Genomic DNA, 17,572 nt, shown 5'->3' on the forward strand with positions numbered 1-17,572 from the left:
TTATAGCATTGATAAGAATTTTACAGCAAATATTCATTTATTAGTTAACCAGGCCGCCAATTTTGATTTCATTCATTTAATTAAGCTACATGCTGAATCCTTTTTTTGGCTGTACCTTTTTTTATTTCACACTTAAGGTGTTTTTGATTAGATATCATGACTTTTTGTCAATACACACCAACAAACCACAGCAAGTAAGAAAGTGACACATGATAGTAACCAACATTAGCTCTAGGATCGCAACCCTTTTATTCGGAACAAACCTATACTTTACAGAGCCAACCAGATTCTTTAAAATATATAGTGGTAGTTTTCCTTTCTAAAACAGTGTTGATATCTTCCTTTATAGTAACACCATGGAAACTAGATTAACAGTTTCTTGTCATCACCCATATGCACAGGGTACAGCCGTATTAAGCATAATTATTTACGTTAATTGCTTACATTAATATTGTCTCCCAGTGGCACAGCGGCATGTCTCTGAATTTACAACGCTAGAAACCGGGTTTCGATACCCGTAGTGGTCAGAGAACAGATAGCCCATTGTGTAGCTTTGTGCTTAACTTTAAACAAACATTAATATCACATGATACTAAACGCTCTTTGAGTAGGAAAACTTCATAAAATTTAACTAATTTGTGCTTAAAAATTTGCAATGAATAATAACAGTCCACCTGTATGATTCTTTTGAAAACTTGAGCTAGAAACTGCTAATCTAGTTTGTTTGGCCTAACCAATACTTATGTATTTGCACGTTTTTTCATCCTATAGTTTTGCTGTTCTAAATCAGCCGGCTTTAATCCAAATGAAAAAAAAACCTAAAACTTTTATTCTTAGATGAAGCTGTAGTAAATAGTTTAGACTAATAGCTAACGTGACTTTTTGAGTAGGCGTGCGCAAACATTTTGTTCAAAATTGAGCGGTTTTTGTTGAATAATTTTGCACATATGGCTTATATTTTAGACCAAATTTGACATATAATTATAGGTTGTAAAGATCTATAAATGTACTAAATTTGAAAAAAAAAAATCAATAAAAGTTAGATATGTTTTTCTATCATATAAATTTTCGGTGCAAAGAAAACTAAAAGGAAAACTTCGAACAAAAGTGGAAATTTTATATCTCAATGGATTGTTTTGAAATTTGGTACGTGAAGTAAGAATCCAGTAGAACACATTCACTGAAAATATGTGATAGTTTGGAGTACCACAGCCTGAGCTACAGAAAGTGGAAAATTGCTAAACTACCACTCTGTTAATAACACATTAACACACAGGATGTCCTACAGGTTGTTTTGGTTTTGTTTGAATTTCTCGCAAAGCTACACGAGGGCAATCAGCGCTTGCAGTCCCTAATTTAGTGAAAGACTAGAGGGAAGACCACCAACCGCCAACTCTTGGGCAACTCTTTTAACAACCATATAACGCCCCCACCGCTGAAAGAATGTTTGGTGATTCGAACCCGCGACCCCCAGATTGCGAGTCGAGCGCCCAAACCACCAGGCCATGTCGGGCCACTACTGTATGTCTTGATATCAAAATACCAATGAACGTTGTTTCGAAATTATCATTATGCACACATCCAATTGCCCTAATACATAAGAATTATGTTACTTCGAAGATTTATCAGCATCTTATACCTAAAAATCACCAAGCACAAACCTAAAAAATGAAGTAAGCACTTATTAGGAAGCAGAAATTTAAAACAAGTATGTTATGAAAACCTTTATTTGCAACGTTGACTGTTGATCGAACCAGCGAATTTTCTCTGATACACTCCTGCCTCCGTTTCAGATTTACATATACATTTTAAAATCACAAATATATTATTTATCTTATGTTGTACCCCTTTTAAAGGCTGAACTCCGCTTTTCAAAAAATTCGATATCTGCGCCTGACTGTGATGAAAACTTCAAATTGATTTCTAATTTGTCTTTTGTAAAAACTTATCACTATCAGGTTAGTTGTTGTTAATAGCTCCCTAGTGACACAGCAATATGCCTGCGGACTTACAATGCTAGAAACGGGGTTTCGATACCATTTGTGTTTTACAACAAACAAACTTTGTCATTAATAATTATTGCCATTTCCTGAAATAATATTAATTTGATGATAGCTTGGTAGGTCTAAAACCTGAATGGCCACTTTATTTGCTTGTATTATGAACAAGTGTGAGTAGATCCACTGGAAGTATTCAACTCCAGGCCTCGTAGACCCTTAATCCGGCTCTCTGAACAACTTTTGTAAAAAAAAAAAAGTTTCAAACCTTGTGTATTACAAAATATTTCCCCCATTGAATAAAACACATGTAAATATCAATAATGAATGTTGGATAATCCATTTCATAAAATGAAACACTTAAAATACGGTAAGAAACCAATACTACCAAATCAGACAAGGTATATATACATATATATATTGCTTGCATGAAAAGAAAAATAAAGTGATTTAAATTTTTAATTTTCAGCACATTATTATGTCAAGCTCATAGATAACTAAACATAAGTGATGTTTCAGTTTATTTATTTCCACATGTTGGTGGTTTTATTATAAATGTTGGAAAGAAGCTACAATTCTTCATTTTGCCTTTTTTTTTTAATGATGAAGATGAACAGTTATTTATCAAGTAAAAGTTTCATTTTAGGATAATCCAGAAAAAACATCCAGGGAGTAATTTGCTTATGGCAAACTATTTGATAAATTACCCACAAATTCCAGAGTGTTTTGACAGTTTCATTGATGGTACCAAGGGCATTCACTTTTTGTAGAAAATGTAGGAGTGAATGATGTTGGATCAAAAGAGTTGCTTAAAAAGTACAAAGAACTCCTTCAGAGGTTTAGGAATAAATAATGTGTGACTCTTTTTGGAGTGCTCCATTGGGCTGGATGTGGGAGTGGATTATTTAATAGTATGCAAAGCAGAAATGAAGAATTATCAAGGATATGCTTAGAAAAACAGCTGGGCTGCTTGGACCTGATGTATAATTTTTCAAGGTAAGGGTGAATTATATGCTAGAGATGGGCTCCACTTAAGCTGAATAGGTATAAGATGTATGGAGAAGCTCAAAATAGATTCATAAAGACAGTCTAAATTCATCTTGGATAATAGTGAGGAAGCCTGAGAAATTTTGAATAAAATTTGAAAGGATAGCGAGGGAAAGAGGAGATTTGAAAGAGATTTAAAGCATGTGAAGTTAAATAATAGTTTAAAAGATAAGTGTCAGATTTAAAGAAAAACGTGGTAGATTTATGAATAAGTTTAGTTGCTGTTATTCTAATGATAGGAGTATTTGGATCAAAATGGATGAATTCTCAGTTTTATCTGAAATGGAAGACTGTGGTATAATGGGAATTACTGAAACTTGGTTAGATTTGTCTATTCCTTCAGTTTTGTAAACTTTTAGTTTGTGTGATTCAATGAAATTCTGGAAAAATGGGATAAGTTTGCAAGTTAGTGAGGCATCATTTATGAGGTTAGGCTTATTGTTTGGTGAGCTTGTGGTAAAAGAAGTTGAACAATTTAATTTTCATTAAGTTGACCTTGCATTATTCTTTATACCAAATAATCTAAAAGAACCTGCCCATCACTAGGAGTTTTTACAACATTGGTATTAGGAGTCAAATTATTTTGGTAAAATTGAAATAAAATCAAAACTTAAGTTCAAGATGATGGCTTATGCTCAAAAGTGAGATTGGAAATTTGCTGGAAATGTTGAAATAGAGGAAAGAGACAGCAAATTAGAAGAAAGAGGCATAAAGTTGAAAGAAGATCAAGAAGAAAGGAACAGGAAATTAAAATTTACAGAAGAATTACAAACAAAGATAAATTTGATCAAAGGTAAGATTTGGGAAACAAATAGAAAAATGTACTGAAGGATTATAACAGGAAAATCAAAGAAGTACAAAAGGATGTCAATAAAATATAGAAGGATTATGACAACAAGATCAAAGGAATAGAAGGACATCAGTGGAATAAATGGAAGTAGGAGGACATCAACGAGTAAAAAAGGATGTCAATGTCAGAATAAAACACCTAGGAGCTGAATTAGCAAATGCATAGATCAAACCAGCCACACTTCTGTCCACATCTGCTCAAGAATTCCAACCTCATATATTATTAACTATGAAACACAGAATAGGAGAACCTATTTGATTTACACATGTTACCATTATGGGTGTGCTATTTATTGCTGTAGGACTGACTTAAGTTACTTCAGCTGTATCACTATTGTATCAACTTACACAATGTAGCAGATCAGTTCAATAATGTCACCCAATTGAGAAGCCAACATACTATGAAGGAAAGGTGTAATGGGTGGCATATCAGCCACAGTTTGAAATAAATCCCAAGGCGAATGGTCGTATTCCTCTTCTTGCTCATTTAAAAGGACCAGCTTTAACAATATTAAGCAACCTTCCAAAAGAGAGCTATAACAACCACCACATATTAGTCGTGCATTATCAAATAGATTTAAAGTGTCACATCAAAAGGAAGAGTCTAAAGCAATGTTTAGGAGCAGCAGAAGAAGAAGGAATGAAAAAACGTTAGCTGAACTTGTTGAATATGCGGAAAGACTTTTCCAATACAGAACTTCCCTTTGCTCAATAGTATTAGCATACAATAGTATAGTATTGTATTAGTATACAACAAGCTATTCTTTTTCTTGCTCATTTAAAAGGACCAGCTTTAACAATATTAAGCAACCTTCCAATAGAGAGCCATAACAACTACCACATGTTAGTTGTAAATTAAGATTAGCTTTTCCCATTTTGTGCTTCCCTCTATATGTGAACTTTTTTTTATAATGCATGCCACAAGCCTTCTGCACTCCCTATTGTAATCAAAGATTCCAATGTGTCTCTTGTGCAGCTCATCATGCATCACATCTCCACTAATAGGAGAGTACAATCACGTGATGCATGTGACTTCCTCTATACGCCTCTACTGAACTATCACTTCTCGTTTGGCAGTGCTAGTGTTCAGATGTTTTGAATTTTGCACTCATGTTCTTCATTGTTGTAACTTTAACAGTTTTACTATAGCCACATGGTTTTCTACTAGTTTGCTTATACAGCTGATGAATTTGTTTTCAATTACTTTCCAGTCTTTAATTTTTTCGCACGACGTATTTATCTATCAACCAATTTATGATGAATTACGTGGTTTCCCTATTACCATGAGAACTTTTTGGCATTGCTGCGAGTGGGGGTGACCCATTGATGTATTTGTCTGAGTTGGTTCACCGGGTGATCAGTTGTTATACGGGTCAAACACCATCTTCTACTGTTGCATCACTTCCTCATGAAAAATACAAATTTGTTCGTTCAGGTAAAGATTTGATGGCCTTTTCATCACCAGATTTTGCCATGTTTTCTTCTGTTGGCCTGCAGAATCAGCTAGGTATTTTTGGCTATATTTCTCAGGTATGTTTTATCCCTTTCCCTGGATATTAGGGTTCATGCAGTGCTTTTGCTTCCCATTGGGTTGATGGTGCCAGCATGAGTTTGGTGCCAGATTGATTTGCTTTAGCTTCATCTCTTGCAGACTGTCTAGTTCTAGTTATTCTGTTGTTGTGGTCTGTTTCACCTGTTTGGGGGCACTCTCTGATTTTCTGGTGCATTATCCCATTCCCGTTCTCATGACTTTGTTTTACCTTTGCTTCCCGTCCTTTCCTTACACTTGTGCAGTGCGGGAAGTACTTCCCCTTTTGCTGACTTCTTCCTTCCTTTCTTTTCCCACCTTACCATTGGCCTGATCCTGATAGCCTTTTATGTTCTCTATGTACTCTTTGGTATTGCTTTGCCTACATGGCTTCAATCAATGGTTCTTCTTTCTACTTCTTTCTTCCATGGTGCCCATCCTTGATTTGTGAGCTTGCGCCTTCTGTCTCCACCAATTGGGTTTGACCTTTGTCTCGATTGGCTTTTTCTTCTTTTATGTGTCCTCCTGGATCTTGTTCCAGGTGTTTTCTCCCTGCATTTGACACCTTCTTTCTCTGGCTTCTCATCTTCATCATCACTTAGAAGACATTCTTCAGTGGGGCAAGTGGACTACACCTCAGATCTTCTTTTCCTCTTCTTCTATCATGGTTTCTTCTTCGTTGGGTTTGACCCCCACCTGTGGTCGTTTTTCACACTTCTGTGCAACTTTGACTGGATAAGTATATTAATACTTTTCTTTCCTTTCAGGGGCCCTTGCTTCGTTTCTATTCTTATGGATCCCACGCTATGGTGAGTGGTGCCTGACCAGATATTCCTTAACTCTAAGTTGAATCATGCACTTTTTCCATGGCTCAGCATGCTCACCTTTGAGAAGGGGTGTTTTACAAGATCACTTGTCGGTGAATAACCTCGCAATATTTGTTTCATATGCATGCCCATCCTAGATTGTACTACTCGTTGATGGCATGGATAAAGCATAAGGGGATAGCTGCTTATCCTTACCATGCCTCGATTGAATAACTCGGTGTGGTTTGGTTTTCAAAATAGGGTTTTGTGATCACCCATTGCACTGTCTCAGGTGTCAATGTTCCTCTGGGCTCTCCATCGCACTATCTGCCCCCTTTTCTTCAATTAGAGTATGAAAGTCCTTACCACTTACCAGTTCCAAGCCACTGGGGTGGTTGACCATGGAGGGACCCTGCTGAATGGGTGCCACAAAGATGGCTGTAACCATTCAGTTCAGAGTAGGGCGGTGTTATTTTTCTGGTTTAGATGGCGTATGATCCTCTGGATTGAATTTGATATACCTCTTCTCACACTTCCTGCCCTTTATCCACACAATCTTCTAGTGCTTCCATCATCTGCTAAACTTTGAAGTACTACTCTCCTATTGGTGGAGAGGTGAGGCATGATGATTTGATAAGAGACACATTGGAATCTTTTATTACAATAGGTGGGGTACAGAAGGCTTGTGGCATGCATTATATAACATTTTTGTATATAGAGGAAAACAAATGATGGGAAAAGCTAATCTTGTGAGCGAAGGGAAGTACTTATCGGAAATACATTTTCAGTATAGGAAAAATATAATGTCCAGTTGTCTTATCTGAATGCTTCAAGTGAAATGATGGGTTCACATGACCAATTTGTAGATGTTATAGTGGACAAGGATATGTAAATTCAGGCTAAAGTAAAGTGGATGTATATCTTTATGGGAAGCTGTTTAGTTAAGTTGCAGAAAAACAACAAAGCACCATACAGGAATTATAGGATCACAGATCAAGTATTATGGAAACATCACATTGTGATGGAAGTCCAGAAGAAAATGGAGGATTCATTAGACAAATGATTACACAAAATAGAAGAAGTAAACCTCAAGGCAGTAGGTATTTCAGTTACAATTTAAAAGGACATATTTCCAGGAAGTACAGACAAAAGCCTTTAATTAGACAGGTGTTTACTCAGGATGGAAGAAGTAAACTCCAGCTAGGACAGGAGGTGTTTCATTTACACCTTAAAAGGACACATTGCCAGAAACTACAGACAGAGAACATGAGGAAATAAAAAATGTTCCCAGAGGATGACAGGAAAATGAAAATGCTGTAAGTGTAGAAAGATGAACATTATGTAGGAGATTTTGATGAGTCAGATGTTGATAATAAACCAAGGAGGTGATACCCTGAAGATGAGAATAATCTATTTGGCCCAGCTGTGATAAGGAATGCATTACTTAAAGAAACCAGTCCACGGGTTTACTGATGGGAAGCCTTGCAGTATGTTGATTGACATTGGTTCTACTAATTGACCTGATCTGCTACAGGTAGGAAATTGCCTTCAGAGATAAAGTAAAAAGATGAATTGATGCAAAGAGCAAGTAGTCATAAAGTTCCAGCAAAAGGATAGTTAGAAGTCACTCTCATTGTGGAAATCTTCGCTATGCAACATGATGGTAATTGAGTGACATGGAGGAAGAGTGCATATCGGGATTAGACTTCATGTGGAAACAGGTGCTCCATTAGCTTTGAATAGTATTACAGTCTATGAAAATGCAGGAAGTCCATATGCAATACACACCAATTACTCCAGAGGTTGAACTTCTAGTTATAACAGAATGTAGGCACAAGATAAAGAATAAAACCAACCAACAGTGTAACAGAGCATAATCTAGGATGTCAGGTGTTCCAAGTCATAGGTCATCAAATATAATTATCTTTGAGCTTCAGAGAAGAATTCACCTGAAGTAAATCAAACTGCTGATACCTGTTGAGACTACTTCCATAGTATCACTAGAGATACAACCACTAATGGATTTGCCCAACCACCTATCCAGAAAGGACTACCTCAGTGCCAAAGACAGCACAGAAATAAAAAGCATAAAAAGATTTTGTGACTGGACAGTTTAGGAACAGTAAAAAAGTAGAGAAAACAAATTCTGTTTTGTTAAATAAAATTTTAATTGTTCTCTTTTTCAAACATTTAATTTTTGACTTGATTATTGTAATGTATGCATTTTAAAAAATTTGTTTGAAGTTAAGCACAAAGCTACATGATGGGCTATCTGTCCTCTACCCACCACAGGTATTGAAACTGGGTTTTTAGCATTGTAAGTCCACAGACATACTGTTCCACTGGGGGGCTTTTAAAAAGTAATTTTGTTACTTGGAAAGAGTTACTAAATTAATAATTATGGAAGTTAAAGTTGAATGTGATACTGTTTTCTTTATGCTGAAAAATTATTCAAAGTAACTTCATGATCCAGATAGGGTGCAGTTTGTGAGTTATATTTGTCATATTTTAATCTAGAAGTATTTGTTGGTTGTTAGAAAAAGAAAAAAAAAGAGTTTAGATTTGATGGGCTTGTGATGTCTGTAATTTTCTCAAGAGTTTGGAAATATTATTTTAACAGTGTAAAAATCCCAGTTAGAATAGAGTAGAATTAGTTGTTGAATTGATTATTGAGTGAGGGTGTTTGTCAGTTGTTTTTTACATTAGATTTTACATTTTGAGATTGTATTACAGTAAAGTACTTGATACAAACATTAGTGAGTAAGTAGTGCTGTTTGTGAAGTTAGGCCTATTGCTTGGTGAATCGGTAGAACTTGTGGTAGAAATAAACACTTTTTTGTTAAGCAGACTGAACTTTGCATTCTTTTTTTACTAAATAAAAAACAACAACAACCCACCAACAGGAGCTAATACAACGTTATATGAGGAACTAATGGAGGTTTTATGGTTTTGCCATGCAGAATTGTTTGGACATTAGAATGATTAATAAGAATTTAAAGATTTTAGATGTTTTCCTGTGTTCAAGATAGAGAAAAAGATCTAGGAAAATAATAACAATTAAAAGCTGGGTATTTTGAGGTTTGTTAAAAACATGAGAGTGTTACTAAAGGTCATATGGTTATCAGTTGCAGTTAAGATGTATTTTAAGTTTTTAAAATGAGTGTAGCAACACATTCATAAAGTATGGAACATAAATATAGCAAAATTTGATGTACCAACTGATTCTTCTAATTATACATCAAAAACTTTCAAAAAGAAAGTCATTACTTGTATATAGGCAGTAATTTAGAAATTAATAGTATTAAGTATTTTTAGTGATGGACAAAGTCGATTCTTTCAAGAAAGAATTAACATGTTGGAGAAGAATATGGCAGACTTGTGTTCTCAATTTGCAAGTTATGTGAGAAAAGTGGCAAGACTCAGGGACAATGGAGATTGTTTAGCAAGAAGTGTTTTGAAGTTTTCTGAGAGTGAAAACTTGAATCTGACACTGAGAAACAGTTTGATGTGTTTTGCAGATGAACTCTCATGCATTCAAGATTATAGAGAGGCAGAAGTAAGTTTTCTAAGAATAGTGTGATTAAACATGTATTACAAATTCATAAAATAAGCATTCTGGACACTGTTACTAAATTTCTTTAAAGATGTAGGTTTCTATTTATGGTTAACTTTTGTTTAGATGATAATTTTATAAGTGGTTTAATTTTCATATTATTATTAACAGTATTTCTATTTACTGTGCTTTAGACTTCTTATCAACCTTTTTAAATGTTCTTCAAGAGTTTGTAGGTTTAAATTTCAGTGAAGTATAAAATGTGGCATTGTTTAACTTAATACATTTAAACTTATTTTCAGTTTTGTAACATTTTCTTGTGAATTATAGCATTGAATCATGCAGATATGTATATTATGTTATCACAAAATTAAAAAATATGGTTATGCTTTTCACACGTTTCTAACTGTTCATGCATATTTTAGCATAATTACTTATGGCAAATATTTTGAGATTTATTTGATACAACTTTTTATGGTCTCTATAAAATATTTTGTTTCCTTTATCAAATGGCACTACTTAATACATTAATGTGTTCACCATATGACTTGCATTTTCAGTAAACTAATTATGGATATTTTGATTACCTGAGGGATATTCAAATAAGTATTTTTATTTTATGCTATAGTCAAGTTAGATACATAATGATTCAAAACATTGAGTAATTGGATGTTACATTCATGTAGGTTCGTCGTCTTGAAGTCAGAGTTGTTGAACAGTTGTCAGCTTATGGAACAATTTGTAAGCATGCTAGAGTAAGTGCAGAAAAAGTAAGCCTTAAGACTGTTTTGCATTCCAGTTCTATCTTTACCTGTACATAATGGGCACTACAAAATGACTGTGATCTTTTCATTGTATAGTGTTTTTTGCAATGTGAAACAGAATTAAAGTGTTATTTTTCAATCATTGTTATGGTTACTACTAACACAGAAAATAATCCTTTTATGACTTCCAAGATGGCAGCAATTAGCAACTGAAAAGTAGAGTGAAAGCTAGTTAGTAAGTAGTGGTTGGTGGTTTTCTTATTGCAAAGCAACACAATGGGCTATATGCACTATTTCCACCACTGGTAATCAAACCTTGGATTTTAGCATTGTAAGTTTGGAAATTTACCACTGACCCAGCAGGGGATGGGTAAATAGTATTTAGTTACATATATACAGATATATAAAAATTATTTACTAATGAATAATTAAGTGATTGTACAAGCTGCAACTAACCATGAATCTGACTGCAACAACCTTACCAAAAGTACTTGTGTTTGTTTGTTTTGATTAGTGTTTTTTTGTGTGTGTAACTTTTGTTTTACTTTTTACCTCAAGTTAATGATGACTATATAGTTGTTATTAAAGTTTTGGAAATACAAGTGTTTGTTCTACTTGCTTTTGACTGACTTCAAAAATACATTTTAGCTTTAATCCAATAGTGATACTCTTGTAATAGTTAGAAAAACAAGGTGTATAAGGGTGTGCAGTAGTGAAAAAGTTAAGGCTGTAGAGATAGGTTGTTTTATTGTGGACTAATGAACCATTTGCAAATAGAATTGTTTAAAAATAATGAGAATGTACTGTTGTTCATTTTACACAGCCAGGATACAAAAACAAAAATTTGTATTTTATTAAACTTTATATGCCATTCCTTATTACAGTTTGATATGTAACATTTATAAGCTTGACATTTCAAATAAAATGACCTACTTCCCATTATTCCCATAATTTTATAATTTTCAAGTATAAGCAAAGGACAACTTCATACCAGAGGCATTGCTAGACACTGGTACATGGGGCCTGTGCCCCGATTCCCCAGTTGGTGTCTTGAAAAATCAGAATAGAAAATCATGATCGATATCATAATGAAATGCACCTATTGGCCTGAGCCTTAAACCTTTTAAGTACATAGCGATGCTTTTGCTTCTTACTTTAGGTTTTCTTAACTAATAAAGTGATTACTTGCAGTAGAATTTAACTTTGGTCCATGTTGAAAAGAAAATGGTAACTGTAGGTGACAACAGGTGGGCCGGAGTTAACTAACTTGCTGGGTTTGAGACAGCTTTTTTAAGCTGAATTTCTAATGAAGTTACAAATGTTTAAAACTGGTTCTTTATGAACAACATTTCTTAATATAGGAAGGAATTTCCCAGAGAATCTTCCACAAGATTCCATGATAGTTAAAATGCAACACTGTCCTTATTACACATGGACAGCAACTTTAATCATTGATTTCTCATTTATCCAATCATGATCTTATCAACTAAGTATTTGTTTTTCTTCTATGCTAAACTTTCTCAAATCTTACTTTTGTCAGTAGATCCTGCTCTACATTATCTGAGGTTAAGATGCTGACTATTTTTCAACTCACTCGTGTACTCTGATACACCCTCAGCTATGTTAATTGATCCTATAATGCTGACTTAAAAGTACTCTTCTAGTTTTCCATTAATGAACATGATTACGGAAGTGTTACAGATAAAAGCTGTTCCAAACCAAGTTATGTCAATGCTCCTTCATTTTTTAACCTTTTCTATTATCTTACTTCTGGGAATGGGAACAAGTGTACTCTCAATTAAAATTAATGCAAAATCAATATGAGGGTAATGTGGAATTAGAGAAGAACTGTTCAAGTTCAGTTAGTATCCAAGTACCAGTCTAATAGATTTGAACCTTTGTCTGCTTGCAATATGGAATGAGATGCTCAAGAGGTTTACACAGTGAGGGATTCTTTTATTAAGTATACTAAGTTAGAAATTGTAAGTCAGAAGAGCTGCTTAAAAAGTATAAAGAACTCCTTGAGAGGTTTAAGGATAGAAGCAGACATGTGGCCCTTTTGGGAGTGCTCTTGGACTAGATTTGGTAATGAATTACTTAGCAGGATCAAAGGCTTAAATGAAAGATTATCAAGGGTATGCTTAGAGTAACAGGTGGGCTAGAGATGATCTTCACTTAATCAGATTAGGTAGTAGGATGTTTGGTGAAACTAAAGATGTTGATTAAAAACAGTTTAATATAAACTTGCATAGTGGTAGCTTTGGAAATTAAGAGTAAAGAAATTAATAGGGTAGACTGAACAATGACGATTTCAGAAGCACTATGCACCTTTCCTCAGAAATAAGAGCTATTACCATAAAGGTATCCTCATGAATGTGAACGTACAATAATATATAAAAACTAAAAAATCCAATCGGTAAAGAATAGGGCAGTGGTGTTCTGCTGGTGTAGATTAGTGCTCCCCAAACTGTGTTTTGGACATTAAAATTGTGCCACAAGCTGTAAACGTTTGGGAAGCACTGGTGTAGATGGCATGTGGTCCTACAATTGTGTGCTCCATCTCTGTATGGTGGGCTCTGCTGGGGGTTGATGTTGTGCCCAGCTTCTTTATGGTTCTATCTGGAGGGTGCAGTTGCATATAATTGGTTGAGGTGATCCATTTCCATGTGGTGGGACCCGGGAGTTTGCGATGCACTCCAATTTTGTACTGGAGGATATTGCACATATCTACTAATAAATATGCTCCACTTCTGTGTGGTGAGTCCCGATGGTTGATGTTGTGCATCGCTTTAGTGAAGTTCTATCCAGAAGGTGAGGTTGTTTATAATTTATGGAGGCAATCCGGTTCTGTGCAGTGTGACACAGAGGTTGCTGTGGTACTTAAACCTTTGTGCAGTCCTATCCAGAGGATGATGTTGCTTTGGAGTTGATCTGTCACATTGCAGTTCACCCCTTTGATTGGGATTCCTCATCCTACCATCACATGGATGTCTGTTCCCAGTGACTGGTTTTGGACTTAGAGCAGGACCAATCAACATATGTCCTCACACATGTGTTGCTTGTATTTCCTCATCCTCACTCGATTTGCCTCAGGATCACCAACTCTGTGTGGTGGGTGTCAGAGGTTAATGTTGTGCCTAGATTCTGTGCAGTTCTATCCGGAGGGTGAGGTGGTTATATTTTTAATCAAAGGCATCCACTACTGTGTGGTGGGACCTGGAGGGTGGCAATGAGCTCTGATTTCTGTGTGATCCTATCTGGAGGATAATGTTGAAGGAAGCAATGGTTTCTCCCTGTTGCGCTCCACCTCAAGGAGTTTTGTGGCCTGAGGATGATGTTGTACAGTGGGTGCCAGTCTGATTGAGTTTGAGTTTGATGTGACCTGCCACATGGGCACATTTTTTACTGCTGTCATTCGGATGTTGGGTTCCTGGATGTATGGTTAGTTGTGGGTTTGCACACATGTTCCCACTTCGTAGATTGGTTTACACAGTACATACTTCCGTTCAACTAAACTTGAGGTGAAGATGGTGTGGACTCTCCTCCTACCACAGATCGGAGGTTAGATTCCCGATACTGATTGGTTTTTGCACTGGAGTTGACTAGCTATGTATGGTTGATTGTGCCCTAGCCATTATATACCTTGGAGCACACCCATTTTAGCTTTCCTCCACATTACTCTCTAGATGTTTCTTCTACAGTCTTTCTTTGACGGTATTGAGATTATGATATATATATTATGGTTTAGATTCAACTCCAACCATTTTTCTCTCCTTTTTGGTTGTGATCCTCCCTTTTTCTGTCCATGTATGCAACACCTCTTTCCACAGTGGGCACAGAATATACCTGTTGCAGAAGTATTGTGGTCTCCCACATATGATTCTCTACTATGAGGATCACAATTCTGGGGTGTTCATCAAACTCTTTTAAAAGATGCTTATTTATATCCCTTGCTCCAGTCCCTCCACCTATTCAATGTGGGATTCTAGCTATATATGTGAGCGGAAGTAATGTGTAATGTACCGTATCGGAAGTTATAATTTTCCTATACTGAAAATATATTTCCAATCGATACTTACCTCTCCTCACACTTACCACCCTTCCTGCCCACTGAAAATTGGTGCTTCTTTTCTGCCTAAACTTGAAGTGATAGTTTGGTAGAATCAAATAGAGGGAGTCACATGCGTCAGGAGGGTGTATTGTTCTCTATTGGTGGAGGGTTGTCGCATGAAAATTTACATGTGAGACACAGTTGAATGGCAATGATCATGGGGTACGAAGTAGTGCAAGGCTTGTGGCATGTGAAAAAATGTTTTGCATATAGAGGGCAACATTGAACGAGAATAGCAATGTATGTGAGAGGAGGTATGTACCTATCAGAAATACCTTTTCAGTGTAGGAAAATTATAACTTTCATTATTATATCAAACCTACTAAAAATAGTTTGTGGTTTTGTGTATCAGCTCAACTATGAATCTTTGTTCCTGACACCTTCTGAGGTCTTGATGCTCCACAACAAGAGTTGATTTCTACAATTTCGCTGGTGACTGGAGGGATTCTGATATTCATTGGTGTTACTACCATTGTGCACAACATAATTGGATTAATTTTAATCTTGGATCAAGGATTCCTGACATTTTGCTTCTGTTGCATAAATTGAGCCTACATCATCTTTGAATGAGTTTGTTCAGCTATTCTTACCATCTGTTTTTGCTTATGGTTTTTTCTTTCCTAACAAGGAACAGGTAACCCCACCTTAATCCTTTGCTCCTTTGATTACATTGGTATGTGGCATTCTTTCTATTTATCTAGCAATTGTACTGAATTTGGGCTACCTTGCTGCATAGCCTCCTTCTGATTTTGAATATCATGTCAATATCATTTTGTCTCAACTTTATACCAAACCCTAGCAGCAGCACTTTCTCAGACCTTGAGATTCTTATTTTGTGGCTTATGATTGTGATTCTTAATCTTTTCTTGAGCTTCAGTCTCTTGACTCTTTTCTTCCAGCTTGCGAATCTCCTTCTTTGTCTCTCTTTCACCCTCAGTCTGGTTATTTCCATCTTGCTCAGTTCACCATCTTTCAAAGGCTCTACTTTGTTACCTTGACAGCTTCACTGGAAAAAATTTCACCTACCTATTCTCCACTATGGCTTTGATTTTTTTCTTTCACAGTGTCCCAGTTAACTTGATTTCTTTGTTTCTGGGATTTGCTTGGTTGGGATGTTTTACTTTGTGGAGTTTGCCTCCCTCAGTTGTATTTTTAAATGTAGTACTGAGAAACTGGAATTTGTAAAAGAAATTATTATTTTTTGAATAAATGGTGCTACTTTTAATATATAAAAACATTACAGTTTATATCAATAAAATTAATGAAAATTTTGAGCTCTGTACATTAAATCATTTTGATGCAATGAGTTGTGTATGACTAAATAGTACAATCTGAATGCTTTTCCCATGCAGTACTTCCCAGAAAAAAGTCCTTTTTTTTAGAAAATGTTCACCTTTTCTAAATTTTTTTTTCAATGAGGTATGAATACTATGATTAGTAATTACTAGTACAAACAGTCAACTATAGGGCACCATTTCTGCTAGTACCCAAAATGTTTGTGTTAATAACTATGTGAAGGCTAAGGACTGTTTCAAAATTCTGTAACAACATCTATAAATCATTTATTGCTTGCTGGTTATTTTCAGGATGCTATAAAGTCTGCTTTGTCTATAAAAAGTAAAGAAATTAGTCGTAGACAGCAGCTGGAGAAAATCCAAAGACGTTCGCCCACCAACTGGCATGAAGTTGTATCCTTTTCTTGAAACTTAGTTTTATTTATGAATAATATTAAGTTGTGAACTGAAACGAAATAAATTGATTATTCTTATGCTTTTGATATAAAAAAAGTGGATAATGTGTATCAAAATGATATACAGCTGAAAAATGTGCCAAAATCATAAAAAATGCTATTATTTTTATATTTCTGTGTGAATACAGATAGTGGTAATGTTCTCAATATTATTTCTTTGATGAAAATCTTATTAACTGGTGATGTCACTATTGTGTTGTTAAACCTTACAAATATATATTTGTTTTATCTTAAATGAGACTTTCATGTATAGGAACATTGTCTAAAATGTGATTGAATTAAATAATTGAAAACAGGTTCTCATTTGCAGTTTACCAAAGTTCATAAAACTAAAGGTCTATTGTGTATGTGGTGAAAAAAATCTCACAGTTCTCTCTCTGTCCCTGTAACTGTTGTATTTTAAATAACTGAACAATAAACTGAAGTATCTGCTAAAACAACTTCTGAACGTAAGGATCTGTTTTTCAGAAAAGTTTACTGTTGTTTGGTAATACCAAAGAAGCAGTTTTAGAGAAAAATGTACAAAAAATATTTGTTATGCAACTCATTACAGAGGATTAACCTTAATTTAGAAAAGCAATTTGCTGTTGTGCTTGGGCAATTTGTAGCAGTTTCTAACCATTCAACAGTGCAATGCCACCAGGATAACCTTATGGCTGGAGAATTATATCATAGCCCTTTCTGAGGAAAGACAGTCATATATCAAGATTGTTAAGTGATGTAGAGCTGAAGGACACAATGTGTCAAAGATGTACGCCTTCAGTGTTTGTCATGGAAGTGGATAAACTTACACAACAGAACACTTAGAACAGCAGTGGGCTCCAAAACTTACCCAATGCCTATTTGAAGTAGTGGCATAATTTGCAAACTGAAGGCTTTATTTAAGAAAGAGAACCCTCCAACCCAAAAAGTCATTCCGTTGAAGCTGGACATATTTTCTGGCATTAACAAGACAATAAATAAAGATGTGAAGTTGACTAAGGCTTACAAATCAAAAGTTCACAAATTTTTTCCAACCATATTTCAAGTCAGTGACTGTTTTCATGAGAAATATGACCAAAGAAAAGAAATAACAGTAGTTTCTTTTGTTCACACATCTGTCAGATCCCCCATTGCATCTGCAATGAACTTTTGTATCTTTGGTTTGCTTAAATGTGGTCTTGGAAG

The 17,572-nt window shown here is 35.2% G+C and overlaps 1 protein-coding gene across 2 annotated transcripts in view; it reads left to right on the forward strand.

The window, feature by feature from the left end:
* The window catches only part of LOC106462343 (protein FAM92A-like), a 34,989-nt gene that overhangs the window by 7,025 nt on the left and 10,392 nt on the right, over positions 1-17,572 (forward strand). The window contains exons 1-4 of one of the 2 annotated variants that reach the window (XM_022389584.1): positions 2,956-2,993; positions 9,543-9,783; positions 10,467-10,535; positions 16,242-16,343. In XM_022389584.1, the coding sequence (XP_022245292.1) occupies positions 2,977-2,993; positions 9,543-9,783; positions 10,467-10,535; positions 16,242-16,343 (429 nt within the window). In that variant the 5' untranslated portion in view covers positions 2,956-2,976. Of the gene's footprint in view, positions 1-2,955; positions 2,994-9,542; positions 9,784-10,466; positions 10,536-16,241; positions 16,344-17,572 lie in introns of those variants that run through there. The other variant, XM_022389582.1, reaches the window with a different exon arrangement.

Source organism: Limulus polyphemus, unplaced genomic scaffold (genome assembly GCF_000517525.1).
Source record: "Limulus polyphemus unplaced genomic scaffold, Limulus_polyphemus-2.1.2 Scaffold1147, whole genome shotgun sequence".
Classification (NCBI taxonomy): Eukaryota; Metazoa; Arthropoda; class Merostomata; order Xiphosura; family Limulidae; genus Limulus; species Limulus polyphemus.